The sequence below is a fragment of the Pyrgilauda ruficollis genome, unplaced genomic scaffold (genome assembly GCF_017590135.1).
Source record: "Pyrgilauda ruficollis isolate IOZ18807 unplaced genomic scaffold, ASM1759013v1 scaffold15, whole genome shotgun sequence".
Lineage (NCBI taxonomy): Eukaryota > Metazoa > Chordata > Aves > Passeriformes > Passeridae > Pyrgilauda > Pyrgilauda ruficollis.
In genome coordinates, this window is record NW_024513654.1 from 12,364,093 (window position 1) to 12,390,665 (window position 26,573).

Sequence of the window (26,573 nt, forward strand, 5' to 3'; positions counted from 1 at the left end):
CGCCGCGCCCCGCCGGCCCCGCCGCTGCCCGCCCGCCCCGCCGCCGCTCGTGCTCCGTGAAGGCGATGCGCGACCACGTCTCGTTGTTGATGTTCTGCCCGTAGACCCGCAGCTTCACCCGCGTCCGTTCGCTCACCCGCAGCGCGCCCCCCTCCATGAAGGAGACGTCGTCCGTGTCCTCCAGCCGCAGGCCGATGATCACCGTCTCCTCCGCCGCCGGCGGGGGCACGACGGCAGCGGGCGGCGCGGCAGCGGCGGCGGCCGGGGGCCGCCGGCCCAGGCAGCCGCCGAGCAGCAGCAAGAGCAGCACCCGCGCCCCCCGGCCGCCCCCCGCCATATTCCCACCGGGCAGCGCGGCCATCTTTAGTCAGGGCTCGGCGCCGCCGCGGCCCCGCATCACCGCGCGGCCCGCCCCGCCCCCCGAGCGGGGGAGGGGCCTCCGCCCGGCGCCGCCAATCAGCGCCCGCCCGCTCGCCAATCAGCGCCAGGCCACACCCCCGCCGCGTCCCGCCCCCTCCCCAGCCCTGGGGGCGCGTGACTCCGGTGTGTACGCCGGGCGCGAGGGGGCGGGGCTGGCCGCGCGGCCGCGGCCAATTACGGACGCGCTAGGTGCCGAAGGGGGCGGAGCCTTGGGAGGGGCGCGACCAATGGGGGTGCGGTGCGGCCGGCGCGCGCTGCGCTCGGCAGGAGCGGCCCCGGGAGCGCCCGCGCCGGGACACAGGGCGGCCGAACGGGCCGGGCGATCCCGCTTCCCCCGCCGCTGCCGCCCGGTCCACGGCGACCGCCGCTCCCCACGGACCCGCCGCGCCGCTCGCCCCCTTCAGTGGCCCGGGAGCGCCTCCCCGCGTTAGCGCGTCGCAGCGGTCGGCGGTCGCGCAGCGCCCCCTGGCGGTCCCGGCACGCCTCGCAGGCCCGGCCCGACGGGGCGCACCCCGGTGCCTCCCGCCGGGATCTGCTGCGGCGGAGGCCGCTCCTCAGCCGTGCCCGTTCCCCCGTCGGGCCCGAACCGCCGCCGGACAGTACCGTGCGACGCTCAAGAAATCGAGCTGTCGCACTGCGGCCCCGGGCACCCTCCGGCCCGACAGCTCCTCGGCTGTGTCGCGCCTGAGGGCGGAATTAACCATTAAATACCGAATACGGACGGGCCGCGCTCCTCCCTCACCTCTGCTCTGCTCCGCCGCCCCGTGCCGCGGCGTGGGGTGAGCGGGGCCGGGATTTGGAGCTCCCGTTGGGGACATCCAACGCCGCCCCAGCTGTCCCGCTGTGCTCATCCTCAGTTCATGGGTGCGCACAGGGCCGAGAGCCGAGCCATGAAAGCACCTGCACGTTCCCTGTGCCTGTCCCACCGCCCTGAGAGCCCGGCTGTGCCGCAGTCCCAGCTGGGGCAACGCACACCCCGCGCCCGGCCGTCATCGCTCCATGTCCATCACTTATGAAGGAGCCGAGAAACAGTTCAGCGTCCTGCAGAGCCAGAGACAAACAGCCGTGGGAGCAGCCAGTGTGGCTTGCGGTGGCTGACACCCTTTAGAGGCGGTAAAACAGCCTCCCCTGATGTTTAAGTGCTTGGAAAATGGAAGAATAAATTGTGCAGGGCAACCCAAGAAGATGTGGAGCAGAGCACAGTGCTCTGAGGGCTGGGTCATCTCTACAATCACCAAAATACAGACTGGGGTGTTGGACAGATTGTGTCGGGGTTCCTCACATGGGATAGGGCTGCAGGACCTCCTCTTTTCATGCACTGGAGGCTAAAACCCCTAAGGCTGTGCATGCACAAGTAAAGCCAGGCAAAGAGACACCACTGCACCCACAGCCTGGTGAGGGCCTTAATACTCCACATCAAAGTAAAGTTCTCTTAGCTGCTTCTTTCCTGACATGCTGAGAGTTTGGGAAAACATAGTGCAATGCAAATATAGTGGCATTTGAGCTGTGGCCTTTTTCTGTATGCACAGAGCAGGAATCTCACTGCGGGTGCAGCTCCTCCCAGGCAAGTTGAAAGGCCATGCCAGGGACTCATGTCTTTTTAATGAAGGGATTTGCAGGTAGGACCCCCCCTCACCCCACCTGCTCTTCCCTTCCCACTGGGAAGGCTGTCTTTGATAGCAGGAGATAATTGCTGCAAACCTCCCAGGATGAGCTGTTTGGGGACTTGGAAGAAGTCTTTGTAAGTAATCTAGAAAGAGGGCTGGGGGTGGGGTGTGTGTATTAAACAGCTCCTTCCTTCCAAGGTCACATCAGTGAGGTCATTCCACACAATTTCAGAACAATTTCAGGTGTCCTGAACACCTGGACCCTCCTCAGCCACTGCTACTGCTGTGGCAGAGCATCCTTGGCATTGGCCTGTTTATTTTTGAACCCAAATCTTATTGGGTTTTGCTTCTTAACTTCCCCCATGCCACACAAGATGATGCTTAAATGGCAGAGATGGGAAAATTGGCCCCTCCTGTAAAATTACTGTGTGAGGAGGGGTGGAAATGGTCCCTTATTTCTAAGTTTAGCTCTTCAGCAGCCCCCAGCCTTTCGCAAGCACCTTCTGTGGGCCAGGTCCTGTGGGATTCATGCTGGGCAGCAGGAATGCAGTCCATCACCTCGCACCACACCCTAAAAGCACTCCCACGTTGCTCTTTGCCTGCTGTGGGATGCAGCTGGATGCATTTCTGCTTTTCCAGAACTGCTGAATTTCCCTGCAAAACTCTGCAGGTGCGATGCCTGCAGGGGACTCAGGGCTTTCCAACTAGATCCAGGGGAAACAGAAACCTCAGTGGTGCTGCACAGGGAAAGAGAGAAACTGTCCCTGCCTGTGTGCCCGTGTGCCCAAGCCAGTCAGGCACTGCCAGCCCCACAGTGAGGGGACTCACAGGATGGGTCCTCACTGCAACCAGGCACAACCTGCCCCATCAGCCCTGCCAGGGAAGCACAGCACCCACGGCCCTGTGGCAGCTACAAACACACAGCCTTTGAGCTCAGACATGTATTTATTTGCTCTCTGGTGGAAGACATCACTGGGAACACATCCTCCCACCCCACTTGCTTCCAGCAGAGGTGGGGGGACACCAGCTGCCACTCAGCAGCACCCTGGGGGACCACAAGTGCCACCAAGACAGCTGGCAGGACCTGGGGCTCTCAGCCGCTCCAGCAGCTGGAAGGGATCACAGATCTTCTCCTGAATGACAGAGAAAAACCCAGGGCAGGATCAGGCCAGTGGGAAGCAAGAGGCACCTGAGAAAGTGGCACTTGGCACTTCCTTAGCTACCATGGGGGGCAGCCTCTGGGTCACTCCAGCTGCTTTTTCCTGCAGCAAGAAGCCAAGAGCTTGTCTGGGACTTTGGCTCTGCCTTTATCTGAGAAATGCCTCCTGCTTGGACAGAGTCCTGAGAAAATCTCCCCTTCCTAAGCACGAGGCTGTATTTCAGGGATACGCAGCTGCAGGGTGTTATCTCCCTTGTATCTCCTGGCCCATCTACAGGCTGCAGGGACCACCAAGGAGAAGAGATAGATTTCCAGCAAATAGAATGTTTTGTGCTGCAGGGTCAGGGTTGGCAGCCAGGGCCAACCTAATCTTCCATCAGCAGGCAGGAGAGCAATGGGCAGGAAGAAACCGTGGGGATGGGCCATCATCTCCCTGGGGCAAGCTGTGCACGGCAATCCCCTCAGGGGAAGGATGACTCCCCTTGGGAGACCTCAGAGGAGTCCAGCTGTCAGCCTCGCCAGTTCCCATGGACATGTTGGGGTGGTTAGAGCAGATCCCCCTTTGGAGGGCTCCAACTTGGGTAGGGGTACAGTTTGTCCCAACTCGGGCACCAGGCACCACTCTTGGTTTCCCACAAGCTCCTGCCCAGCCCAGAAGGAGTCAGGTGTCTTGGTATCATGCTACAGCCCTGCTGATACCTCATAGCAACTCTGATGTCCCAATTCCTTAACCCAGCCACGGAGCTGCCCTCTACCAACCTTCACTCTCTTGCCACAGCAGCCCTGCGGTGCTGCAGCATTTGCTCCACCAGCTTGGATCAGGAACTTCTCAGCAAACCTGGAGCTCTGCAAGATCGCAGCCATCTCAGCATCCACATCCACCACCTCTCCTTCCTGGGGACAGAGGAATGGTCACAGGTCTGGGGTCCTAGATGTGTGTCCCAGGGGATTCCAGCCACCCAGACAGATGATGGGGAGAGTGAAAGCAGGAGCACATCTTGGCCTAAAATCTGAAGAAACACCCACAAAACCCAAGCACCAGGCTTCAAACCATTCTGGGAAGCCACCATGGATGTTCTACTTCTACCTTTATCACAAAGCAATGGATGCATCTGTCTCCCTTTCCTGTACATTTGCACTCCCCTGGGTTGACACAGCCCCTTGGCTCCCACCCACCATCCCCTCCACCAAAGCTTGCCCCCCAGATCACAGAGGATGCTGCTGAGTAGCAGCTTCATCAGCTTTAACTCTTCCCTACAGAGCCCCAGCATGCCTCCCCAAACCTTGAAGGTGAAGTTGGCATCAAACACCAGCTCTCGCTCGTGCCCCACAATCCCGCCATGGTAGGTGACCCGTCCTGGCCCCGTCCGGCTGGCACCCGGCACCTTGAACAGGCGGTAAGTTGCGGAAACAAAGCGGCAGTCGCCTGCAAGGGAGAGGTTGGTGGCTTGGGCACTCAACACCTGGGCTGGGATCCCAGCAGAGCTTCCCACAGCTGGCACTCCCTGGCTGCATCCTCACCGACAATGCCCTCCAGCTCCTTGTCGCCAATGGTGATGGGGCTGGCGGTGACCAGGCATGGGGGGCTGAACCCCACCTCCTCAGCAATGCTGTACAGGTCTCTCCAGTACAGGGCTCCTGCCAGGCATTCTCCTGGTACGAGACCACAGACACGGGGGATGGAGGCAAAGGTCCAGTCCCCCTGTGCCACATCACCCCCGTCCCACAGCCCTACGCACCCCACAACACCCGGTGCTTCCGGATGCTCTCGCTCAGGCGCTGGCTGGCATAGACATCACTGAAGTACATCTCTCCCCCGGGCTGGAGGGCAGCAAGGAGTGAAGGGAAGCCTCAAGAAGCAAAGAGACAAAAGGGGCAAGGAGAATTGGGAACTGCCTAATCCTACCCTGCTTGGGACCCTCCACAGAGATGCCCTCCCCTCATCCCATCCTGCATCCATGCCTTGCCAGATCCCATTTGCTGCTTCTCAGTGGCACTGAGAAGCAACAGTACCACCCCCAGCCTGCTTTGCTGCCACAAGCATGAGCCCACCATCACCTTCAGCACACGGAAGGCCTCCTGCAGCACAGCCCTCTTGTCAGGGGCAAGGTTGATCACGCAGTTGGAGCTGCAGGAGAGGAGACCAAGGCTTATTTGCACCCTCTTGCACACATAGCACCACCAGCTGCTGTGTATCCCATCGCTTCACACAGGATTTGGAAACACCAATTTGACCACGAAAAGGGCAGTTTATATTCTCAGACTAGCCCAGACTCTGGCTTGGGATTTCCCTTTTGCTGACATGTGCTTCTGAAGCAGTGACCCATTGGGATGCAGACCCAGCCCACAGCCCTGGGAAGCAGCAGGACTGGGGGTGACTGTGCCCTGCATGGCACCTACATGACAATATCATAGCTCTCATCAGCCAGTCCAGCATCACCCAGCTTCTCCATGTAACCACGGAAGAACTCCACGTTCGGCTTTCGGTAGCCAAACTTATCCATGTGGTAGGCAATGTGCTTCTTTGCCACCTCAACCTGGCAGGAGGAAGGAAATTATGTGGGGGAGCTGCTGCAAGGATGAAGGGGAGCCCCAGATCCGTGCCGTACTTGGCCCTCGGTCATGTCTATCCCAGTGACGTGGCCCTGCTCCCAGACCAGCTGGCTCAGCAGGTAGCAGTCCCTGCCACTGCCGCTGCCCAGGTCCAGAATCCAGCACGAGGACAGGCACTCAGGGATCACCAGACCGCAGCCGTAGTACCTGGGGGGATGCTGAGCTGAGTTGAATGGAGCTGCCCATGGCACAGCCGAGAAGGGGCTGCAGCCCACGGGGATGTGGCAGTGGAGTAGAGACCCTAGGGTTTACCTGGCCATCACCTCCTCATGGATGTGCTCCAGAGCATCTCTCACCAGCTTCGAGACAGGCCTGGCTGAGGTGATGCACGCATTGGTTTTGAGGTCCTCTGACTTCTGCAGCTCTTTGCCGTAGTAGTCCTGAGATGGGAAGGGCAGAGGCCACTAAACTGTGCCAAGTTGAGCCCTGGGAGCTCCCTATGTTCTAAAACTTGGGGGCCATGCCTGCACTTGGCCTGTACATGTGCACATGTCCTCTGGCACTGGCACTCTCGTTTCCACCTAGCCAAAAACTACAGTAAGATCAGGCATCCCTTTGTCACCATCCTCCCCAGCTCCCTTTGCTCATATGCACTGATGTGTTTGTGCAGGAGGGAATTTAATTCCCATTTTCAGTAACTTTGCAGGCTGCAGCCACCATTTCGCTGGCTGAGAAGGGTACAGGGAACAAGGACAGGGAAATGCCAGGTTGCTCCACCCCCCATTCCTGTGTGAAACAGGAGCAAAGCTACCAAGTGCACCTGGCATTTTCATCTGGGCCCAGAAACAAGCTTTATCCTCTAATGGCAGCAGAAACTCTAGCATAGCCCAACAGCCCCATCCCTCCCCAGCTCCCATCCACACTCCTCACCTGCACCTCCTGGTGGATCTGCTCTCCGATGGGAGCTGCCACTGCAAGGGGAATGTGGGGCTGGCGGCTGACACCACAGAGACGGGCACCACACCAGGTCCTCCCAAGTCCTGAATCCCCCTCTTCCCCCAGGTACCACAGCACCTTTTGCTCTCCCCCAGCAGAACTCTGAAAATCCCCCTAAACTTGCAGTCTAATAGGGTGCTCCAGGGGGCAGCTGACAACATCCCTCCACCCCAAAAATCCAGTCCCAGCTGCCCTGGAGAGATGAGCCCCCAAAGCATCCCTGTAGGGTAAACCCCCTCCCCTGCTTAGCAGAGCCCTTGGCCCAAGGGCAGCCCCAGCAGCCCCGGCAGAGGCCCTGGGCTCTCTTACTGCCTCCAGCTGCAGGGCCTCAGCCGGACTCTGCCCAGCCCGGCCACGCTCCTCCCCAGTATCCTGTGCTGTCCCGGCATCCCACGCTGCCCGGGCCAGCCTTCCGCCCTGGCACACGGCCCCGCGGGCACAGGCACAGCGAGGCTGCTGGCCCCGCTCCCGTGCTGAGCACGCTGCCATCATCCATGGCTCTTGCCGCACCCACACCCCCAACACCCACCCTGCTGCCTGCTCCCCAACAGCTCTGCACCTCCGCAAAGCAGCCCTGCCCCTGCTTGTCCCAAAGGCAGGGAGACACAAATTTAATGCCACGGGACTGCTGTAGCCCCTGCAGAGGACTTTGGAAGGGACGAGACACCTGCAGCAAGGTCACACTGCCTCTGCAAAGCCCTCTCAGCTGAAGCAGAATGGGAGATCCCGGGGGGAAGAGAACCACCATCCCAAACAGCCTCCCCAGTGCACAGGAACCGCTAGCGACAGAACCCAGGACAGACTGCTGCAGTTTGGTGGTGTTCAGGACAGCTTTTATTCCCAGCAAGAAAATCGCAGGGAAAACTCTCATTCCCAAAATGCACCTGCAAAGCTGGGGTCAGAATGTCACCCAAGGCAAAAATACTGGCAGGGATGGTGAAATCTAGTCTGAGAAGGCTCTGCAGCACAGGAGCCAGACTCCAGCAGCATTCCAACAGGAATGTGGCAGGCCCGTGTCAGCTCTCAGCCTGCCTGCTCCTATCAGCTGGTGAAAAGCACACTCAGGGAAACAAGTGCTTCCCGTGCACTCCAAGTGCTCCAGATAAGTGACTTACCAAAAACAAGACACAGCATTTATAGCTGGTCCTGGATGTGCACAGCTCACTAGCCTTCAAAAGAGCAGTGCAGAACTGAGCACACCAGCTCCTGATGCTCTCCTGCCTGCTTCCCAGATGGGCCTTTGGATACCTTCCCAACCAGATACAAACACACACCACAGCCAAGGCTGCTTCATCAAAAACTGGAGCAGCAGCCCAGGAGAAGGAATGCAGTTGAAGGCTGAATGCAGCACATGTGGGCTGGCAAAGGGATGATGTTCCAAACTCTGACAGAGAGGAAAATAAGATAACGTCTGAGGAGGATGATGGCCAAACCACATCCAGCTAGGCCATTGGCAGATGTGTGTGCTTAGATTCCTGGTCTCAGAAATTCAGTGCTGGGACTGGCACCTCAGCCTACACTGAAGCACCTCTCCTCTGCCCAGGCACTTGCAGCTCACACTGATTAAAATGCCCTAAATAAACTGCACTCTGTGCCACCTCTGCGGCTAAATACAGAGCAGTGGCAAACTGCAGGCACCTGCATTTAAACACCATGCCTCAACTCTGCATTTCTTGCCAAGGGTGCTGGGGTGGGCTGACCACTTCACACTACATGGGAAGTAAGCAGACACAGGAATTATTGGGAAGAGCAAAGTTTCAGGGAAGTTTGTTTCAGCCAGGTGCAGGTGTGCACTCTGGAGCAGAGGTGTGGATGCAGGCACACGAGAGGGGGCACAGACTCTGCACATATCCCAGCTGACATCCAGCATCATCCAGACATAGTTCTGAGCCCCAGGAGCTGGAAGGGGGAGAACACTTCACTCCCTCAGTGCTGGTTGAGATTCCTCAAGCTTTTGGCTCCCCTTCATTTCAGCAAGTGACTCAGCTGGTCCTGAAGGTTTGACGAGCGCTCCACGCTGGGCACCGAGAACAAAGAGATTCATGGTGAGATCTGCTCCCAGACTGTGCTGTGCTGCCTGTGCCCAAGGGACCACAGCAGCTCTAGAGCTGACACTACAGCAAAGATAAACCCTGGGGTCCCCTTACCCCCCTGTGTCCCCACACAGGAAACCTCACTTCATGCACCCTGCTGTACACAGCTCTGCTCCCACCACCCTCATCTCCTCTCACAAGCAACTTCACATGCTCTATCACATCAGTGAAACAATAGGAAGCTTGGGTATGAATCCCATCTCTTCACTCAAATTCCCATCTCTTCACAATACTGAAGTGTTTATCCTGCTGGGCCAGCATCTGCCTCAAAGGCAGCTGCAAAAGTCTTTCCATTCTGCTTTCCCCCATCCAACTCCATCACCTTCCCCTTTCTACCCCCACACGCACGTCCCCCAGGTGCTCCCAGAACTCACTTCTTTTGAATTGCTTCTTGCCTAGATGAGAAAAGGAAAGACAAAAAAGAGCATTAGAAAAACAAAATCTCAGTCACGGTTTGTATTAACTCGAACAAGGGCTCAAGAGACCAAAACTCCAGGATGTTTCTGGATTAAGTTCTGGGGGACAGAAGTAGCACTGGCTTCTCCTTCTTAGTCCCAGGTGCATAATACACACTCATGGGAGACACAGTGCATGGCAAACAGGAGGCAAAAATTTCAGCTCCCACCCCAAAACAGCCTGAAAAGGGCTGGAAAATTCCAGCTCCAAGGCCTGCTCAGCTTTGAAAAACTGCAAAAGAGAGATCAGTCTGAGCTGGCAGGTTCATGCAAAGTCTTTTAGGAGAACAGAGAAGGACTGAGGGATCCACTCAGCCCCCAAGAGAACGCCTACTTACTGGTACTGTAGATGAGTAGTTATTATGGCCATTTTTCTTAAACTCTGTGGAGAACGAAACAAAGAATGAATGCCTACAGAAATCACAGTGCAGCTGTCCTAATGCCCTGGGGGTTCCTCCAGCACAGCCACCACTCTGTTGCTGCACTGACAAAACACCCCTGCTGGTATCTGTCAGCCTGGCACACTTCCTTCTCCTTTCCCAGGGACACACAGAGTGCTTTGTTTCAGCCCACAGGCCCTCACGCTTTCTGTCAGAGAGGGCACAGCTTGAGGGCTGGCCGGCCTGCAGGACACCGGGAGTCCAGCAGCACTGGGTCTGAGGAAGCACTAAATTATTCTGGCCACCAGCCCTGCTGCCTGAAGGAATGTATTTGACTCCAGGGCTCCGGCAGCACGGCTGCAAACTGTTCTTACCACCCTCCTCTCCTCCCGTCCCTAGAAACGCTGCTGCTCGAGCACAAGACACAGCTTACATCTTCCGAGTGCAGGATGGCATCTTCTTGCATCACCATGTTTCTCGCAGCTTGACCCAGCAGCTACAAGACAGACGTACAGAGCCGGCTGAGACGCTGCAGCTTTGCGTTTCCCGAGGCCCCCGTGACGGCTGGCAGGGTGACACTCGGGGTGACACCGTGCAGGGATCACCGCGGAGCCGTGACAGCACACCCATCGGGAGCGCCTGAGGCACCGCTCCCACCTGTCACCATGAGCAGCTGGCAGTCACCCTCCCGCCTGCCACCGCCGGGGTCCCGAGGCGCTGCCCACCCGTGCCCGCACTCCGGTCCCGCTGTCCCGGTCCCTGCCCAGACACAAGGATGCGTCCCCTCCTCGGACTACAGCTCCCAGCATGCATTGCGCCGCCCTCCCAGTTCCGCTCCGGTACTGTAATCGGCCGCCCGCCGGCACCCGCCGCTCACCTCGGCGCTACGAGAGCCCTTCAGCACCTGCTTAGTGAGAGCGATCACGTCGGTGCCGCAGCTCGTCACCTTCTCGGTCAGGAGCCCCTTCACCGAGTGGCCAAAGCGCGCCTGGGCATCCGCCGCGCCCCCCGCCGCCATCTTACCCCGCCCGTGCCCTGCCCCGCCCACCCCCGGGAGCCGCTACGGCGAGCGCCGGGGGCCCGAAGACTCGGAAAGGCGCAGAGCCCGCAGTGGTCGGGGATCCTGCTGGGAGGGGCGTCAGTTTCCAAAGGACTCCCCCGATGAGGAGAACTCATCGCCTCGGGCACAGACACCCACGGGCTGCCCAGCACTGCCAAGCACAGACCAAGGCTGACCAGGGTTTCTCAACACTGCCCAGGGCTGACCAGCGCTGACCAGGGTTTCTCAGCCCTGGCCAGTACTTGCCCTGTACTGACCAGGGTTGACCAATGGTACCAGGGGGTGACCGGCGCTCACCAGCACTGTCGAGGGCTGCCCAGCAGTGTCCAGTGCTATCCGTGTCTCCCCAGCACTGACAAGAGCTGATGATGATGGATGCTCCACGCTTACCAACATTTCTAGTGCTGCCTCCCGGATCTGTCGAGGCAGTGCCCCGCCAGAGCCCCCAGCTGTGCTCACGGCACCCAGGAGAGACCTCGAGCTGTCCCCACACCCCTGGCCCACCACAGGGCCCTGGGGACGGAACCCCAAGGACGGCTCCGACCCCGGGCATCCCCGGCCCCAGCGCGCTGGAAGCTGCTCCCCCATGGCCACCCAGGCTGGCCGTGGCCCCGCTGCCCTCGCCCCCCGCCATGCGCCCACAGCTGCAGAGCTGGCCAGGGGCCCAGCGCTCGGCTCCCCCCTCCCTGTCCCCCCGATAAGGAGCCGAGCCCGCCTCAGAGTCAAGGAGACGACCCCGCAGCCGCTATAAGGGCCCCCCGCGCGCGGCGGCCCCGCAGCCGGCCCCGCCATGGCGCTGCTGGGTGCCCTGCTGCTGGCCCTGGCCCTGCTCTGCACCTGGCGCCTGGCGCGCCGCAGGGACACGCTGCCAATGGCCGCGGCCACGGGCTTGGGGCGCCCGCGGAGCCTGCCGGCCCTGCCGCTGGTGGGGAGCCTGCTGCAGCTGGCCGGGCACCCCCAGCTCCACCTGCGGCTGTGGCGCCTGCAGGGCCACTACGGCAGCCTCTACGCCCTCTGGATGGGCTCCCACTACGTGGTGGTGGTGAACAGCTACCGGCACGCCAGGGAGGTGCTGCTGAAGAAGGGCAAAGACTTCGCCGGACGGCCCCGCACCGTGAGTCGGCAGCAGGTCTCGGGGACCCCTTCCCACTGTGGCGTGGAGTGAGGAGGGGGACGCTCCCGAGGAAGACACTGGCACGCAGCAGGGTCCGCGTCCCCTCCCCATCCTGCCTGCAGCGAGCCAGGGGCAGGGCGGCCCCTCCACGCCCTGCTCCCCTGGGGAGCCCGGCCATCCTCCAGCCCAGGGCTGCCTGCTTTTCCTGCAGCTGGCTGCATCCCTGGGCACGGGGATGTGGGTTCAGCTACTACCAGGCTCCCTGCACCCCTTAAGTTCCCTGGGCACCCCTTAAGTTCCCTGCACCCCTTAATTCCCTGAGCATTCCCTAAGCCCCTAACCTTTGCATCTGTCCCCAAAACTCTTTATCAGTCCTTGGCAGGGGGAAAGCAAACCTCACGTCCTGTGCTTTGCCTGCCTGCATTAACCTCTAGCCCCCCGGACCATTTGTGGGATGGGGTGAGATGATCATCCATCCCCGCGGGGCTGCCCTGCAGCGGGATGACCCTGCCTGTCCCTCAGGTGACCACGGACCTGCTGTCGCGGGGGGGCAAGGACATCGCCTTCGCCAGCTACGGGCCCCTCTGGAAGTTCCAGCGCAAGCTGGTGCACACTGCCCTCTCCATGTTCGGGGAGGGCTCGCTCGCCCTCGAGAGGATCAGTAAGTGCCTCCCTCCAGCCCCTGGCTCCCTCCCAGCTCTGGTTCCCTCCCACGCTGTACTTTTTCTTCTTAAGTGCCCCGATTCCCTGGGAACGAAGGAAAGACAGTGGCTCAGCCCGTGTCCCCTGGTATCCCTTCAGCTTGCCAGGCAGGGGCTCTGTCCCTCTCCTCATATCCCCTGTACTTTACCAACACCTCTCCATGTGTTTTCTACCTGAACTTTAGTTCCCCTCACTCACAGATGGGGAGAGTGAGGCGTGGAGCCAGCTCCCTGCTCCACCCAGAAGGACATCCTTGCACATCTCCGTTCTCTCTGCTCCTCCCTAGCACCCAGCATTGTCCCTTCTGCCCATCCCAGCCCCTCCGGGCCCAGCCCTGTCTGGGGCGTGCCCTCTGCAGTCTGCACACCCTGTATGAGCAGGGGACCCCTCCTTCCAGCCCCCAGCTGCCCCTTTCACCCCCTTGGCATAATCATCACTCCCTGATCACCCCCTGGCCTGCCTGTCCTGCACCCAGTCTGCCGGGAGGCTGCATCCCTGTGCGAGACGCTCAGCGCTGCGCAGGACACGGCCCTGGACATGGCCCCCGAGCTCACGCGGGCTGTCACCAACGTGGTGTGCTCCCTCTGCTTCAACTCCTCATACCGGCGTGGGGACCCCGAGTTCGAGGCCATGCTGGAGTACAGCCAGGGTATTGTGGACACCGTGGCCAAGGAGAGCTTGGTGGACATCTTTCCCTGGCTCCAGGTGAGCAGGAACATGGGCACAGCCCATTCCTCTCACCTCAGATGAGAGGAAGGAACTGGTGAGCAGGAACATGGGCACAGCCCATTCCTCTCACCTCAGATGAGAGGAAGGAACTGGGATGTGTCCTGTAGGAGCATCCCTGTCCTGGTGACCCACAAGAGCCAGTGCACTGGTGGGCACAGTACACACTGCCTGGGGGCCTGCAGGGGCTGGGCTGAGCTGAGCTGTAGACTGTTGTAATGTGCTTTTCTCCCTCAGATATTTCCCAACAAGGACCTGACCCTGCTGAAGAAATGCCTCCAGGTCCGGGACCAGCTGCTCCAGCAGAAATTCACAGAACACAAGGTGCCAGCATGGCCAGGACAGGGAGATGCTGGGGCTGGGGTGGTGGGCACTGTGCCCAGGACAGCCTGGTTCATGCATGTCCCTCTGCAGGAAGCTTTCTGTGGAGACACGGTGAAGGACCTCATGGATGCCCTCCTGCAAGTGAGGCTCAGTGCTGAGAACAGCAGCCCTCTGGAGCCAGGGCTGGAGCTGACTGACGACCACCTCCTCATGACGGTGGGGGACATCTTTGGGGCCGGTGTGGAGACCACCACAACTGTGCTCAAATGGGCTGTGCTCTACCTGCTCCACTACCCTGAGGTAGGGTCTGCACCCTACAGCAGGGGCTTGGGTTCCCTCCAGCACCAGGGACATCATGGGGAGTTTTGGGAAAGGCAGGGGCCAAAAGGGAAGTCAGGCTCTGCAGATAAGCAGGATCAGGCTGTGGGCACTTCTGCCCCACACAAGCTGACAGGACATGATGATGATGCTGGGTGTACTCCACTGTGCACAGGGCACCTTGCTCCCTGGGCTCCCACAATGGTCTTTGCTTTCCTCTCAGATCCAGAGGAAGATCCAGGAGGAGATGGACCACAAGATCGGCCTGGTGCGTCACCCCCACCTCAGCGACCGCCCGCTGCTGCCCTACCTGGAGGCCACCATCAGCGAGGTGCTGCGCATCCGGCCTGTGTCCCCCCTGCTCATCCCACACGTGTCCCTTGCTGACACCAGGTGAGACCCCCTGGGGCACATCCAGGTCATGGGCAGAGACCCAGAGACCGTGGGGAGGGAGCCACTGCCTCACTCTGTGTCTGCTTTGCAGCATTGGGGAATACTCCATCCCCAAGGGGGCCAGGGTCATCATCAACCTCTGGTCTGTGCACCACGATGAGAAGGAGTGGGACAAGCCTGAGGAGTTCAATCCTGGTGGGTTGTGCGATCCTCATTCCCTCCTGGGCTGGGGGATGGCCGGGTGGGTGCAGCAGGAGAAGCAGAGCCCTGGGGGAGGCTTGGTGCTGGGAGATTGGATCCTGCTCCTGCCTGCCTGGGGCATTCGCACCTCTTGGTCCTGCAGCTCCTGGGAGGGACACACGTGATGAACTCGGGCAGGTCTCAGGCAGAAGGGTCAGCCTGCTGATGCCAGTGGTGCCCCTTCCCCTTGCAGGCCGCTTCCTGGATGAGCGGGGCCAGCACATCCATTCACCCTCACCCAGCTACCTCCCGTTCGGAGCTGGGATCCGTGTCTGCCTGGGAAAAGTCCTGGCCAAGATGGAGCTCTTCCTCTTCCTGGCCTGGGTGCTGCAGAGGTTCACACTGGAGTGCCCTGAGGACCAGCCCCTGCCCTCGCTGGAGGGCAAATTTGGTGTTGTGCTGCAGGTGCAGAAGTTTCAGGTGAAGGCCAGGCTGAGGGAGGCCTGGAGAGCGGCCTCATGATGGGGAGGAGCCCTGGACCCCAGGCAGGAGGGTGGGACCACAGAGGCTGCCCCATGGATGGGGGGTTATCCAGATAAAGCTACTCCAAACACAGCATGGCTCCGGCTATTTTTTGGGCAGGAGATGGAGGACAGGGTTAAGTGTGAGGTGTATGGTGGCCCCACAACGTGCTGGGAGCACTGGGCTCAGTTGGGAGGCTGTGGCCTCTCTGCAGCAGCGTGGCAGCTCCTGCCTGCTCACTATCCTGAGCACTCACTGTCTGGCTGGATTTTGGCCAACGCTCCAGCAGCAGCAGCAGCAGCAGCACAACCTTCCTGTAACGCAAGGGGCCGTGTTTGCTTTGCTTTTGCCAAAAACTACTGTGCCATGGAGGGCAGCATGTAATTAGGTTTCTGGTTCTCTATTACTTGACCTCTTAATATTTAACTAAATAGCTGCACAGCTATGGCTCAGGGCCCCTGGAGGGAAAGCGGCCAGGGCAGAGGGGAAAGCCCCACAGAGCCCCCTCGCAATGTGACACTCCAGCCCTGCACACCCCCTCATTTTTCCCCTGCCCTCTCTGTTGCTAGCAGGCAGGAAAACAGACAGAAACTTCCCCACCACTGAACCTCCTGCTTAGTGTGTATGAGTTCTTTCAAACCCCCAGTACCTGGCTTTCATGCAGCCCCTTCAACACCTGCATCCAAAGCCAAATGGGTTCTGTCAGCCTGTGGCACGAGGGTGATGATGAAGGCAATGCATTTGCAGCCTGGCACAGCATCGGGAGCATCCTCTCTCCTCCCAGTCCATTTTCCTGGGGGCTCAGGTTGGTAGGGAGGAGCTGGAGGAAGAACTGCCATGCACATACCTGTCCCAAAGGCAATCCTCAGGCTGATTTGAGCAGCTGACCCACCAGAAGCTGGGCAGAGGGAGCACAGCAGGAGCCCAGCCCCACTGCTGCTGCACAGAGTCTCTGACGGCCTCTAAGGGCTGAACCCCACAAACTCTCCTGCTTTCCTGCCTGTTTCTGTCACACCAGGGGTGCCACTGGGTTTCCAATCCCTCTGCTTCTGCTACAACCCACTGTATGGGTGAAGGGGGACAGGACTCAGAATGAGCTTTGGGAAAACTTGGCTAGACACGATGCCCTGGGCTTCCCTGGGGATTGGCACCTCCATGCCAGCCTTGTCCTTCCCCTGCCCCAAATCCTGTCACTGGCAGCACACACTGGCAGGGAGGCTCCAGTACACTCTCCTGTAACATTGTGATGCCTCCAGGAGCATCAACAGGACCTCCAGCACATTTGTACCCCTTTGCCAAGGCATTTGATTTTGCTCTTGGTAAGGGAAAGGATTTTCTCCTTGCCAGAATCAACACGGGGCCGACACCTTGCTGTTTGCCAACGCACCCACACAAGTGCTAAATGCGCCTTGGGGCAGAAATGGGGACCTTTAACCAGGGATGTTTCTAACCTGGAGAATGCCTCCAGCCACAGCGTCTTGCAATCCACCTTCCCCATTTGCCAGGGCTGGCATGTGCTGTCCTAGGCTGGGAGACCAGCACGTGCTGCAAATCCCAGCACCCCGAGCTGGCCCTGCTGCAGGGTGTCTTGCCCCCTACCCAGCCCACCTCCTTCCCACTGGGAGAAGATGCTGCTGGGGAAATTCAGTGCCCAGAACCAGCTGCCTGGCACTTTGTGAGCTGGTAAACAGCCCCTGGCACGGCTGCTCCCTGCTCTGGGAGTGGGCAGAGGCACTGCTGAATCACCTGGCTGGTATTTCTATCCTGACAGCTGCTCTGGGGCTGTGCTGCTGCACCCAAACCCCTGCTCCACCAGAAAGCTTCACCTGGGCCACTGGCTCCAGCTCCCTGAGGCAAAGGGGGTCTGTGAGGGAGGAACTGGTGACGATGGAAAGAATGAAGGCTTTTCATTCCCACACTGTTTCTCGGGTACACCATGAAGCAGATGTGTCGCTTGCTGAGGGCACTGGGCAGAGCAAGCCTGAGCAAAGGCTTTTTTCCATCGCACAAACTCATTTTGGGGGGCACAGCCACCCCCCACAGCACTTGGCTGACCCAGCTGCACCACAGGGCTCAGCTCAGAAGCCCTCCAAGTTTGAGAGGCTTGTCTTTGCACCAGGCACCGGCTGACCCTGGACTGTGCCGGAGCCTGCCGGCCAGCCCAGGAGGAGCAGGACACGCTTGGAATACCTGCGGGCTCTGCACCGGGCGTGGGGCCAGGAGAGCTGAGTAAGCACAGACCTCAGGACACAGCTGTTTGCCGGTCGAAAACAAATCGAGAAAGAAGCCGGCAGCCTGTGGCCCCCCCGGCACAGAGACTGCAGTGCTTGCACCACCGTCGCGACGGCCCCGCAGCAGGCACCCGTCCCATCTGATAAAAACAGATCTGTGCTGCAAGGATGGGGGGAACCAGCTCTGACCAAGAGGCAACTCATCCTGGCCTTCCCAGGCTGCCCACTGTGGGATGCTGTGGGGCTTGCCTGAGACAGGGGCTGCCTGTCTGCCCCCTCTCCCGGCCTGGCTTTTCCTATATAAACTAAAGAAAAAACAAAAAAAAAAAAAGGAAAGAAAACAGGAGCAAACGCCTCCCTGGGATGTGCTGCACAGGTGGTGATGGAGGGCCGGGAAGCAGCAGCCTTCGGGGAGAGGCACTCACTCAGGACAGCAAAGGAGTTTATTCACCAGAACTGGGCTGTGCCCCAGCTCCCTGCCAAACTCTGCCAGGAGCAGGCAGGCTGGGATGATCCCAGCCAGGACATGCAGAGAACCAGAGGAGATACAGCTGGGGAGCCCTGGCAGTGCAGAGCAGGAACTCGGAGCCACTGGCTCACATCCCCGAGTGCTGAGGGGTGCCCAGGGAGCCCGAATGTCCCACTGCTCGGCAGGACAGCCTCGTGCTGGCAGTGGAGCCGCTCATTCTGCTTCTCTCCAGGCTTCCTGCCCCCGGAAGCTTTTGATGACTGTGTAACACAGAGGCTTAACTGCACCTCAGCTTTCCTTAGCCTCCAGTTAGGCAGGCAAAGCTCTGAGAGCAGGCTGCCTGCGAGCATCAAGACACAGTTCCCTCCTCCTCCAACTTCAGCCAACACCCATCCACACAGGGTTGTACAAACATGCAATAAGTGGCAGGAAGATCACACCAGTGCTCCCAGATGATGAGTTTGCATCATCGAAGAGCTGGAAAGTCCCTTGGGAAAACCAAGGAGATGCTGCAGTACCCACCAATCCCAGGAGCCCCCGTGGTGCCCAGGGGACACTCTTGCTGAGCCACCATCACACTGTGCTCTTCTCTTGTCCCCAGGCAACACAAACCCAGCCCACCAGGACATGTGCTGGGTCCTTGCCCTCAGAGCCAGCTTCAGTGGCCAAAAACATTCCACGTAAGCAGCTCCACATGGCCACGGATTCCAGCAAAAACAGACTTCAAGGAGAATTGCCAGCCACACCTAGAGCACATTGTAAGCAAACACCAAGCACTAGATTGACACGGATTTGCAGTAAAACCTGCTGCATTATTGCAATTCAGCTTGGAAATGATGTATTCATGACTCCCGTGTAGCTGGGAATGGGTGGGATTTGGTACTCCAGAGCTGGAGATGCACATCTGCCCATGCCCTCACACCTCCAGCGTTTTAGAGTGTGCATTTGGAGAAGAGCTCTCTTTGGGCCACACTGGCTTCATACACAGGGATACATGTGAGGGTCAAGCACCTTTCTAAAGCTCCAAAGCTGGAGCTTTGGGAGTCCTCTGCCTGCTTGAAGAGGCACCAGCCAGGGTATGTCCAAGGAGCTCACGTGCCCCATATCCCGCCCTGCACCACTCCTCCCCACACCAGCTGCCCCTTGGCTGCAGGGCTAAAATCCTAAAGCACTGAAAGCCATTAACAGTCCTGCTCCTCAGGCACTCAGGAGCTGAAGAGACATGGTTTGTGCCCCATTTCTTTCTTTATTGTCTCTAAATGCCCAAAAAACCTCCAGGAGTCATAAGAGGTGCACCACTGCTTCTTCCTGACTTTTTAAAATTAGAAACATCAGCTTGGCTTACTGGTACTTACCTCCATGTTCAGAGGATTCCCATGCCGTTAGTGGGATGGCTGGAAAGCAAATATGGAGATTCTTTATGCCACATAAATGTTGGCAAAGGGTCCCTCACTGGCACAGGACCATCCCCAGGACTTACAGCAGTAAACCCTATTCCTTACAGACTGATGTGATTTTTTAGCTTCCTCTGTGGTGTGAGGAACAAAACCAGGTGCCAATACATACAGAATTCCTGGGGGTGGCATTGGGGATATTTAATTATCTTCTCAAGAGATACATATGGTCAGTGTACACAACTGGAAGTGACCAGCCCCCACGCAGCCAGGCTCTGGGGCACGTGCAGCCTCCCTGTTACCACTCATCCACGTCTCCAGGCTCCAGACATCCAGGAATGAGGTCTCTTGAATCCAAATTGAAGTGCTTAATTTTTAAGAGCACCCTAAGAACCAAACTGAAGAGCTGTCCATAACTGCTGCTCTGAGGAAAGAGAAAGGCTGTGATGGGCAAAGGAGTGAGGTAAGAGAGCTCTCCTCAAATGTGCAGCTGAAATGCTGGCATAAGCACCACTTCCCTTGCACTGCAGCCAGCCAGTGCCAACACACCTCCAGGTAGAATAACAAAATAAATCCACAAACTAAAGACAGATCTTGTTCATAGCTCACAAAATGATACACATACACATGGACAAGTTATCAGAAAAGGCATTATATTTTGGTTTCCACCTTAGTTAAAACTGATTTTGGTTTTCAATTAATCAGATCTGAGTATGTCCAAGTTCAGGTTTCAATGTTTTTTTCCCCATAACAGTAATGATCTGGACGACCATAATTATAAAAGGGATGGGGAGAAATCCCGAGAACAAGTTACATAGTCTGAACTGTGCTCTCTTCCACATGAGCACTCTAGGGAATGTTATTTTCAGAATAGCACAGTTAGAATCTCCCTTGTTTTTTTTTTTTTTTTTTCTTCCTTCAGGTTGTTACTAACAAAAATCTCTACTGTTTATTAAAGCAAAGCTACAGTAAATTTTCTTGCAGTCTTACAGCAGGTTTTCATATTACCAGTAGGACTCGCATGCATGGATTGCAGTCACACACACACGCTCACAGACATTATACAGTAGCCAGTTGCCACCATAAAAAAAACCGAAAAGAAAGAAAACAGACATTCATTTCTTTAAGTGGTCATCATTAGAATCGCACCAAATTTTTGGATTAAAAAAAAATACTGCACAGGTCTTCCACATCTACAAGGTAAATCATCCCTTTCGCAATGGACGGAGCTCTCGTCTCCATTTGTTCAACATGCATCGCTAAAGCTTGAAGGCACGCTGGCCAAGGAGAGCCCTGTTCTTTTGTCATCTGAACTCCAGTGTGCTGCTATCGGGGTGCAAAAAAAGGACAAAAATAAAGCCAAGCCCTTTTGCAGCACACCGGGAAAAGGTCATTCGGAGACCACAGTACTTGGAAGGCAGCCCAGCTGCCTGGATTCTACTGCTAACTGTGCTCTTGGAGGCATTGAAGGAACACGCTTGTGTTTAAAAATGACACATAAAGGCAAATTTCTGCAAACCCTTTCTTTTCAAACTGCCTAAGGTAGACTAACACTCCTTCTAGAAGAAACTGGTCCTTCAGTCACCAGCTTCAAGTGGGAAATTTCCTACTGCTGTATTAAACACTGAAGCACCAGAGGTTATAGGGCTGATGTGTTTGGGCATTCACCAGTTCAGGGAAACTTAGTATCAGGAAAGAAAAAAAAAAAAAAGAAGGAAAAAAAGATGAAAAGAAATCCCCAATACCTCAAGAGCACTATATCAAACCAGAACTCTTAGGCTACTGACTGCCGGCACTGTCAGAAGCTGCTTGCTTCTGGGAAGACACCTGGAGGTTGAAGCCTTATGGTGATCTGGTATCCTCCCAGGGTGAGATTTGCTGAGTTTTACTGATTGCAAGATAAAGCAGTGTTTCGGAAAACTAAAACCAACAAACTCATAATAACCATCACCAAAATCACCGTTGGAAAAATTCCATTCTTTAGAAGGTCTCATTGAGAAACATCAGTCCCTGCTCCATGGAACAGGGCAGATATGATTAACAAAACCCAGAGTGACCCGTCCCCCACAAGCTGGGCCTTCGAGGTCTAGTCCCCATATTATATTGGAGGGGAGAAAGAAAAATAAACAAAAAAAAAGAAGGTTGTATCACCTTTTCCTCCTGTTAAAGTTTTAATCCTCTTATTCCATTTTTATTTGTTTTTTTTCCCCCAATTCTCCCTTCCACTCTGCCACCTTAGCTGGGGGAGTTATTGGTACAAGAGTTTGGAGAGTCCTGCTCATTTATTGTGTTCAAGAGTACACACACCGGCTGCCGGGGCAGGTGGTGGTGGCTGTGTTCGCGGTGCTGCTCCTCCGTGGCACTGAAGAGCCCTTCCTCCTCGTCCCCGTGGGGACGGCCGCTGCAGCTGTCGCAGAAGTCCAGGGGCCCGTCCAGAGCGTCATCGATGAGCCCGTCAAACTCCTTGAGGTCGTCGTCGTGATGACCCCGGTTGCATACGCAGACTTCTATGCCCGAGTCGCCGGTGAAACGGCGCTGCCTGCCCGGGGTCTTGTCCTTGGCGTCGGGAATGGCGCTGCTCTGCTCCAAGCTCTCAGAGCTGTAACCTTTCAGCAGTTCCTCCTTGCACTCCGTATCCTTATCAGGACCGGCCCTCTCCACCAGCTCGGCTCCTGTGCTGGTACCGCCGGGCTCCACGCTTTGCATTTTGGCGACGGCTCTCTCGCCCAGCACGGTGGTGGAGGGCTCGGGGTCCCCGCGGCCGGGCACCCCGCTGCTGTCAGTACTGCTGTTATTGCTGCTGGGTGCTGCAGAGCTGCTCTGTGCTGGCTGCAGGGTCCTGGGCGTGTCCGGGATTGTGCTACTGCTGCCTGCTGGGACACACTGCTGATGTAAGGCACTGTACGGGGGCGGGGGGGTCGGCGGTCGGTTCACCACTTCCTCATAGGGAGGTAGCAAATAGTTTGGCAAAAACCCTAGAAGTGGGAGGCAAGGAGGAGAAGTTATTTCAGGAGCAGTTTATCTCAGGAAACGAGTCACTAATACAGGTCAGTATGGCATTTGTCACCTACCAGCACCTTCCCACTGAACAGCACAAGAGGCTCTACAAAGGGGTGCCAGAACTTGTCCCACGTGAGGAATGTCGTGTTTTAGAGAAGCAGCAAACACAGCAGAGGAGGGCACCATTACAGGAGGAGATGGATGCAACTGGGAACAGCAGCCTGATCTCCTGGCTCTCCCTATACTTACCAGGCAAACCTCCCTGGATTGTGTACCCCAACAGAGCCCCATAAACCACACTGGGGGATGGCCTGTGTTGGCTGGAGAGAACAACTCCCCAGCCCTCTCCAACACTCCCTTCTGAGCGGAATTTCCACTTTCAAGAGCAAAGATTTAATCTCGCAATGCATCATGCAAATATGAAGAGACATGGGCAGTTATAAGGAACTTGAAGATCCTGGCTTTTGGTTGCTGTTTTAATGCTGGATTCAATTCTTGTGGTGCAGTCAGAATAAATTGGCAGCACTGTCAAAAGAGTTTGGCTTATTGTACTTACTTTCAAACCCATTAAAAATTTTGTTTATTTCTTAAGAGGCAACAAAATAGTCTATACAGACAGAATGTACTTAAACACTGGAAACATTTAAGGATAGCACTGCAATTTTCCATGTGCAATTGCATATCCCTGGGGCTGGGGAGGAAAAGGCTGCTGGGGATGGTTTCTGAGGTGACTGCCAGAGTTTAACAAGAAAAGCAAGTTCATACATTCAATTCAACAGTCTGTCAGAGGAAACTCAGCTGTGGCACCTCACAGTCAGGAGGAGACTTGCTGTTCTAGCACAGCACAGCAGAACACAAGGAGAGCACGAAGTGATTGTACTTTCCCTGAGTTGTGGGCAACAGCCTCTTGATGCAAAGTCCTAGGGCTGCTCACCAGCAGTGTGGCCTGAAAACCACAGCACACGGTGGGAGCCAGCAGAGTCCCTGCTGAGACTCCCCTTTCTCCCAGTCTGTGTGACCAAATTTTGGGAAGCCACTTCCCACACCTCAGTCCCACGAGTAGCAAGTCCAGGCTGGAAAGGAGGAACATCCACAAAGTCCTGAATGAGGTACATAAAGCACCTTTGCAGAAAAACACCCAGGGAATCACTACACTCTCAGGGGTGGGTGTGAAGGTGCTGTACTTGGTGTGGCTCAACTCCAGACTCAAGGAAGAAAAAATGCATCCAACACCATCTCACCATCTCCTCTCTGCACAACATGGTTAGGCAGCAAAGCTCCCGCAGGCTCTTGCTGAGCCCGATTCCTGCTCCCTGGCTCCACCTAACACGGGCAACTCGCTGCTGCCGTGCTCCCCCGTCTCCAGGCAAAGCAGTGTGAGTACATACGGAAATAGAAGGGCAGGGCTGAGTAGTTGTGGGCCTCCCGGTAAGCGATCAGGTTGATCTCGTGCTGCCGCTGCTGGGCCTGCAGGCGGTGCTTGGTGCGGCGGTGATGGCAAACACAACAGCAGCTGAGGATGATGATGATGGTCCACACCAGCCAAAACCCTGCAGCAGAGGAGAGTGAGTGTTAGCCATTGTGTGAGAGCTGTATCCAAATGCAGGAAACCCAAGAAGCCAATGGAGAAGATAATCTGAAAGCCTGAACGTGCACTGCTCTAAAGGTAGGAATAAGTGTTAGGCCAGGAGGCTTCAACACTGACCTTCCTGCCTGTGTGGGACCCTGCCACTCCAACAGCCTTGCCAGAAATGGATAACTCTGAATGCACTTTGCTAGAATGTGGGTCGTGTTCAATAGGTACAAGTCTGGAGAAGAACCAAATATGGAGACAGGGCTCCCCCCTCCATTGCTCCTACCCTTTGGTTACCATTTCTTCTAGCCAAAAATGAGCAGAGCTGTGAATAGCATTGAGCTTGCCTCCCACAGTCACTTTGGTTTGAAAATAACAATCAAGACACAAAAGACACTCTGCAGATTGACCACAGAAGAAGAGAAAAACCCCAAGCACTATGTTTTGCTTTTGTTTGCACTGCTCTTTAATTTCCAGCCCAAATCCTTCATTGTTATGTTTAACAAAAACATGCTCTTTTTTCATAAATGTCTCAAAATATTTTTAAAACTTATTTTTGTATTCAATGTCTTAAATTACCCAAAATTAAATTAAACTAGCCTCCCTCTCTGAATCCTCAAGAAACCTAACTTCTGCTCTCTTTGTGGTCACGGCTGGTTTCTGTGCACTGCTGTACCGTATGTACACTCCTCCTTAAAAGGGAATTTTAAAAGGCCACTTCCTGAATTTTACCCACGCCCTCCAACATGTGGAATAACTCTCCCTTTCCACAAATTTCCCACTTGCATGCACTACAAAATGTTTCCGAGACACACTTCAAAAAGCTGGAACATTCACTCCACATTAGGCTTTTGTCTCCTGCAACTGCAGCCCGACCTACCCCCTGTGTCTGTAAGCTCTATCTTTTTTTAAGCTCAGTTTTTGCATCTAAAGACACAGGGAGAGCTTTTCCTTTAGAAACACATAGGCTTGGCAGCCACTCCTTGCTAGAGATCACAACACTGTTTTTCTTTCTGTAACACCTCTGCCACTCTTCACTATTCCCAAGCAGTCAAAATGGAGATTCCTAATGCCACAGCCCATTTTCAGGTTGGCCACTCTACCCTGTGGTATCAAACTGCTCTTCTCTCTCCACTAAAAACCTCTAGTCATGCCTTTACAATATCTTGATGTTTTCAGCATCCCCTGCTGTGTTTGCTGTGTTTTCTCTGCTAAGAGCTAGGTGGGGAAAGGTGAACAGTTTAGGAATTTGAAGAATGAAAGGAGTATTGCTCTGGCTGAGGACGAAGGGCAGTTGTATCATCCATCTCAGAGACCTGCACTGTGCTGTTTGTAGGGGAACTGGATGTGCCGTATCGTGTCTCTGAGCATTTGGAGTGGGGACTTTCACCTCCCTGTGTCGTAACCCAAATTCCTCATCTATTTTGGCACAGCAAACTGAAATCTCTCTCCTGCCTTGTGCAATCTATTTCCCTAATCAACTGGAAACTGCCTTACCACCAAACTTATCAAAACCTGCCATCAAATGAAGGTGTTACATATTCCCCCACCCCCTTTTTTTTTCCTGGCTGGAAATGAAGGTTCCTGGGTAGTTTCTCTGGCCAGCCTGCTCAGCTCTGGCCACGCTGACCAGAGAAGAGACTGTGGTCTTCACTCCAGAGAAGCAAAGGACAAAGTACTCAAGATGCTCTCCACACTTCCCAAACCAAAATGAGAATGTGGCCACTGACCTCTGAATACCCTCCTATTTCTAAAAAAAGACTTTTTATATAAACTAAAAGGACTGATCCAGTCCATCCTTCACTCCACAGCCAAACATTTGCAACAATTTCTGTAGCCTCTATCACTTCCAAAATCTTGGTACACAAACGCAATACTTCAACTGTCTAACAGTTTGAAGACTCTCACCAGTAAATACACTTTATTTCTTGCTAAGAGAAGGTCCCTTGGCTCTTGCCTGCTGAGGAAGCAAGAATACACTCATCAAAACCAGGTCATTGGCACAGCATGCCACCATGCACTGAGGCAGGCCTGCAGTTCATCTTCTAAGTACTCCTTATTTTCAAAGAGCAGTCCATGATCATGAGTTCAATAACAATGGAAAATTACACCCAGCTATCCAGGGATTTTAGCTACATTTATGAAAACAGATGCTTTTTAACACATTTGATCATGTCCTTTCCCAAGGACTCTAGATAGAATGGTAGCAAGCAGCACTTAATTAGTTAAGATGTCCTGGAGAACTGCCACTGTTAAGCAATCTCAGCTGTAGCAGCCAAATATTTCTGCAGGGAATAACTGCTCCCACCCAAGCCTGCATCCAGAAGATTAAAAAAGTATTTCTTTAGGAAACTTCTCTACCCATTCCAAAATAAAGTCCCAAAGTGCTTTGCACACAAGCTGATGCACAAGCTCAGAGTAGGGGTCAGAGTAAGCGCAGCCATTCCTGCAAAGAGATGTGGCAATTCTGTTAACAACATGCAGCAACAACATACAACAGCTTAGGATAATAAATTAATGTTGGAGCCTACTGAAACCGCAGGTGGCATTTAAGTAAACACACCATAATTTAGTGGATTGCAATTTGGCCTCGGTGCCAGGAACAACACCTTCATTCTCCTGCAAAGGGTCTGTGCACGCTCGCAAATGCGAGCAGATGAGATCTGTTGTTTTTCATGAGAACTTCCAGAAAAGAACCCACTAATACCACATTATTGCCTGGTTTCATTAACTGCTGACACTTCCTAGAGCTTCTAGGAATTACTCAACCCCTGACTCAGCATGAGCCTGGATGGAGGACTCAGCACGAGCCTGGAGGACTTGCCTGGATGATCACAGGGGATCAGCAGCATGTGCCCACCAGAGTCATTTGCTGGCCTGGCTTCTGGCACCCTCTCTCATGGC

The 26,573-nt window shown here is 55.7% G+C and overlaps 5 protein-coding genes across 11 annotated transcripts in view; 1 reads left to right on the forward strand and 4 right to left on the reverse strand.

The window, feature by feature from the left end:
* Window positions 1-400, reverse strand: part of CNNM2 (cyclin and CBS domain divalent metal cation transport mediator 2) — a 118,644-nt gene extending 118,244 nt beyond the window's left edge. Inside the window, exon 1 of one of the 2 annotated variants that reach the window (XM_041461022.1) lies at window positions 7-400. In XM_041461022.1, the coding sequence (XP_041316956.1) occupies window positions 7-361 (355 nt within the window). In that variant the 5' untranslated portion in view covers window positions 362-400. The other variant, XM_041461021.1, reaches the window with a different exon arrangement.
* Window positions 401-2,965: 2,565 nt separating this feature from the next.
* Window positions 2,966-7,103, reverse strand: AS3MT (arsenite methyltransferase). The gene is made up of 11 exons (XM_041461310.1): window positions 7,045-7,103; window positions 6,670-6,710; window positions 6,052-6,179; window positions 5,796-5,946; window positions 5,587-5,723; window positions 5,245-5,314; window positions 4,926-5,007; window positions 4,708-4,839; window positions 4,470-4,612; window positions 3,946-4,080; window positions 2,966-3,160 (listed from the first exon to the last, which is right to left on the reverse strand). Coding segments are annotated over exons 1-11 (1,119 nt in total). The 5' UTR covers window positions 7,046-7,103; the 3' UTR covers window positions 2,966-3,061.
* Window positions 7,104-7,546: 443 nt separating this feature from the next.
* On the reverse strand, window positions 7,547-11,039 carry BORCS7 (BLOC-1 related complex subunit 7). Of its 2 annotated transcripts, XM_041461523.1 has the most exons (5): window positions 10,541-10,719; window positions 10,097-10,159; window positions 9,622-9,665; window positions 9,203-9,223; window positions 7,547-8,752 (listed from the first exon to the last, which is right to left on the reverse strand). In XM_041461523.1, the coding sequence occupies exons 1-5, from the start codon at window positions 10,679-10,681 to the stop codon at window positions 8,701-8,703; spliced, it is 321 nt and encodes a 106-aa protein (XP_041317457.1). In that variant the 5' UTR covers window positions 10,682-10,719; the 3' UTR covers window positions 7,547-8,700. The 2 variants fall into 2 exon arrangements, with proteins under 2 accessions (XP_041317457.1, XP_041317456.1); XM_041461522.1 differs by lacking the exon at window positions 9,622-9,665 and having other exon boundaries at window positions 10,541-11,039.
* Window positions 11,040-11,152: 113 nt separating this feature from the next.
* On the forward strand, window positions 11,153-15,092 carry LOC121350302 (steroid 17-alpha-hydroxylase/17,20 lyase). Its single transcript, XM_041461521.1, has 8 exons — window positions 11,153-11,837; window positions 12,360-12,498; window positions 13,015-13,244; window positions 13,503-13,589; window positions 13,680-13,889; window positions 14,131-14,300; window positions 14,392-14,495; window positions 14,734-15,092. The coding sequence occupies exons 1-8, from the start codon at window positions 11,514-11,516 to the stop codon at window positions 15,000-15,002; spliced, it is 1,533 nt and encodes a 510-aa protein (XP_041317455.1). The 5' UTR covers window positions 11,153-11,513; the 3' UTR covers window positions 15,003-15,092.
* A 4,640-nt stretch (window positions 15,093-19,732) lies between these two features.
* The window catches only part of WBP1L (WW domain binding protein 1 like), a 59,326-nt gene continuing 52,485 nt past the window's right edge, over window positions 19,733-26,573 (reverse strand). For all 5 annotated transcript variants that reach the window (XM_041461086.1, XM_041461087.1, XM_041461091.1 and 2 more), the window contains 2 exons: window positions 23,485-23,646; window positions 19,733-22,071 (listed from right to left, as the gene is read on the reverse strand). In XM_041461086.1, coding sequence (XP_041317020.1) covers window positions 21,332-22,071; window positions 23,485-23,646 — 902 coding nt within the window. In that variant the 3' untranslated portion in view covers window positions 19,733-21,331. The remainder of the gene's footprint in view (window positions 22,072-23,484; window positions 23,647-26,573) is intronic.

What these genes read in the sequence shown, in the direction of transcription:
- BORCS7 (XM_041461522.1), bottom strand. Translation starts at nt 10,681, where the DNA reads ATGGCGGCGGGGGGCGCGGCGGATGCCCAGGCGCGCTTTGGCCACTCG. An exon ending in AGGGCTCTCGTAGCGCCGAG is followed by an intron (nt 10,160 to 10,540) that starts GTGAGCGGCGGG and finishes TCTGTCTTGTAG; the next exon opens with CTGCTGGGTCAAGCTGCGAG. An exon ending in CAAGAAGCAATTCAAAAGAA is followed by an intron (nt 8,753 to 9,202) that starts GTGAGTTCTGGG and finishes CTCGGTGCCCAG; the next exon opens with CGTGGAGCGCTCGTCAAACC.
- LOC121350302 (XM_041461521.1), top strand. Translation starts at nt 11,514, where the DNA reads ATGGCGCTGCTGGGTGCCCTGCTGCTGGCCCTGGCCCTGCTCTGCACC. An exon ending in GCTCGCCCTCGAGAGGATCA is followed by an intron (nt 12,499 to 13,014) that starts GTAAGTGCCTCC and finishes TCCTGCACCCAG; the next exon opens with TCTGCCGGGAGGCTGCATCC. An exon ending in GTGTCCCTTGCTGACACCAG is followed by an intron (nt 14,301 to 14,391) that starts GTGAGACCCCCT and finishes TCTGCTTTGCAG; the next exon opens with CATTGGGGAATACTCCATCC.
- AS3MT (XM_041461310.1), bottom strand. An exon ending in GAGAGCTATGATATTGTCAT is followed by an intron (nt 5,315 to 5,586) that starts GTAGGTGCCATG and finishes CCTCTCCTGCAG; the next exon opens with CTCCAACTGCGTGATCAACC. An exon ending in AGGCCTTCCGTGTGCTGAAG is followed by an intron (nt 5,008 to 5,244) that starts GTGATGGTGGGC and finishes GCTGCCCTCCAG; the next exon opens with CCCGGGGGAGAGATGTACTT.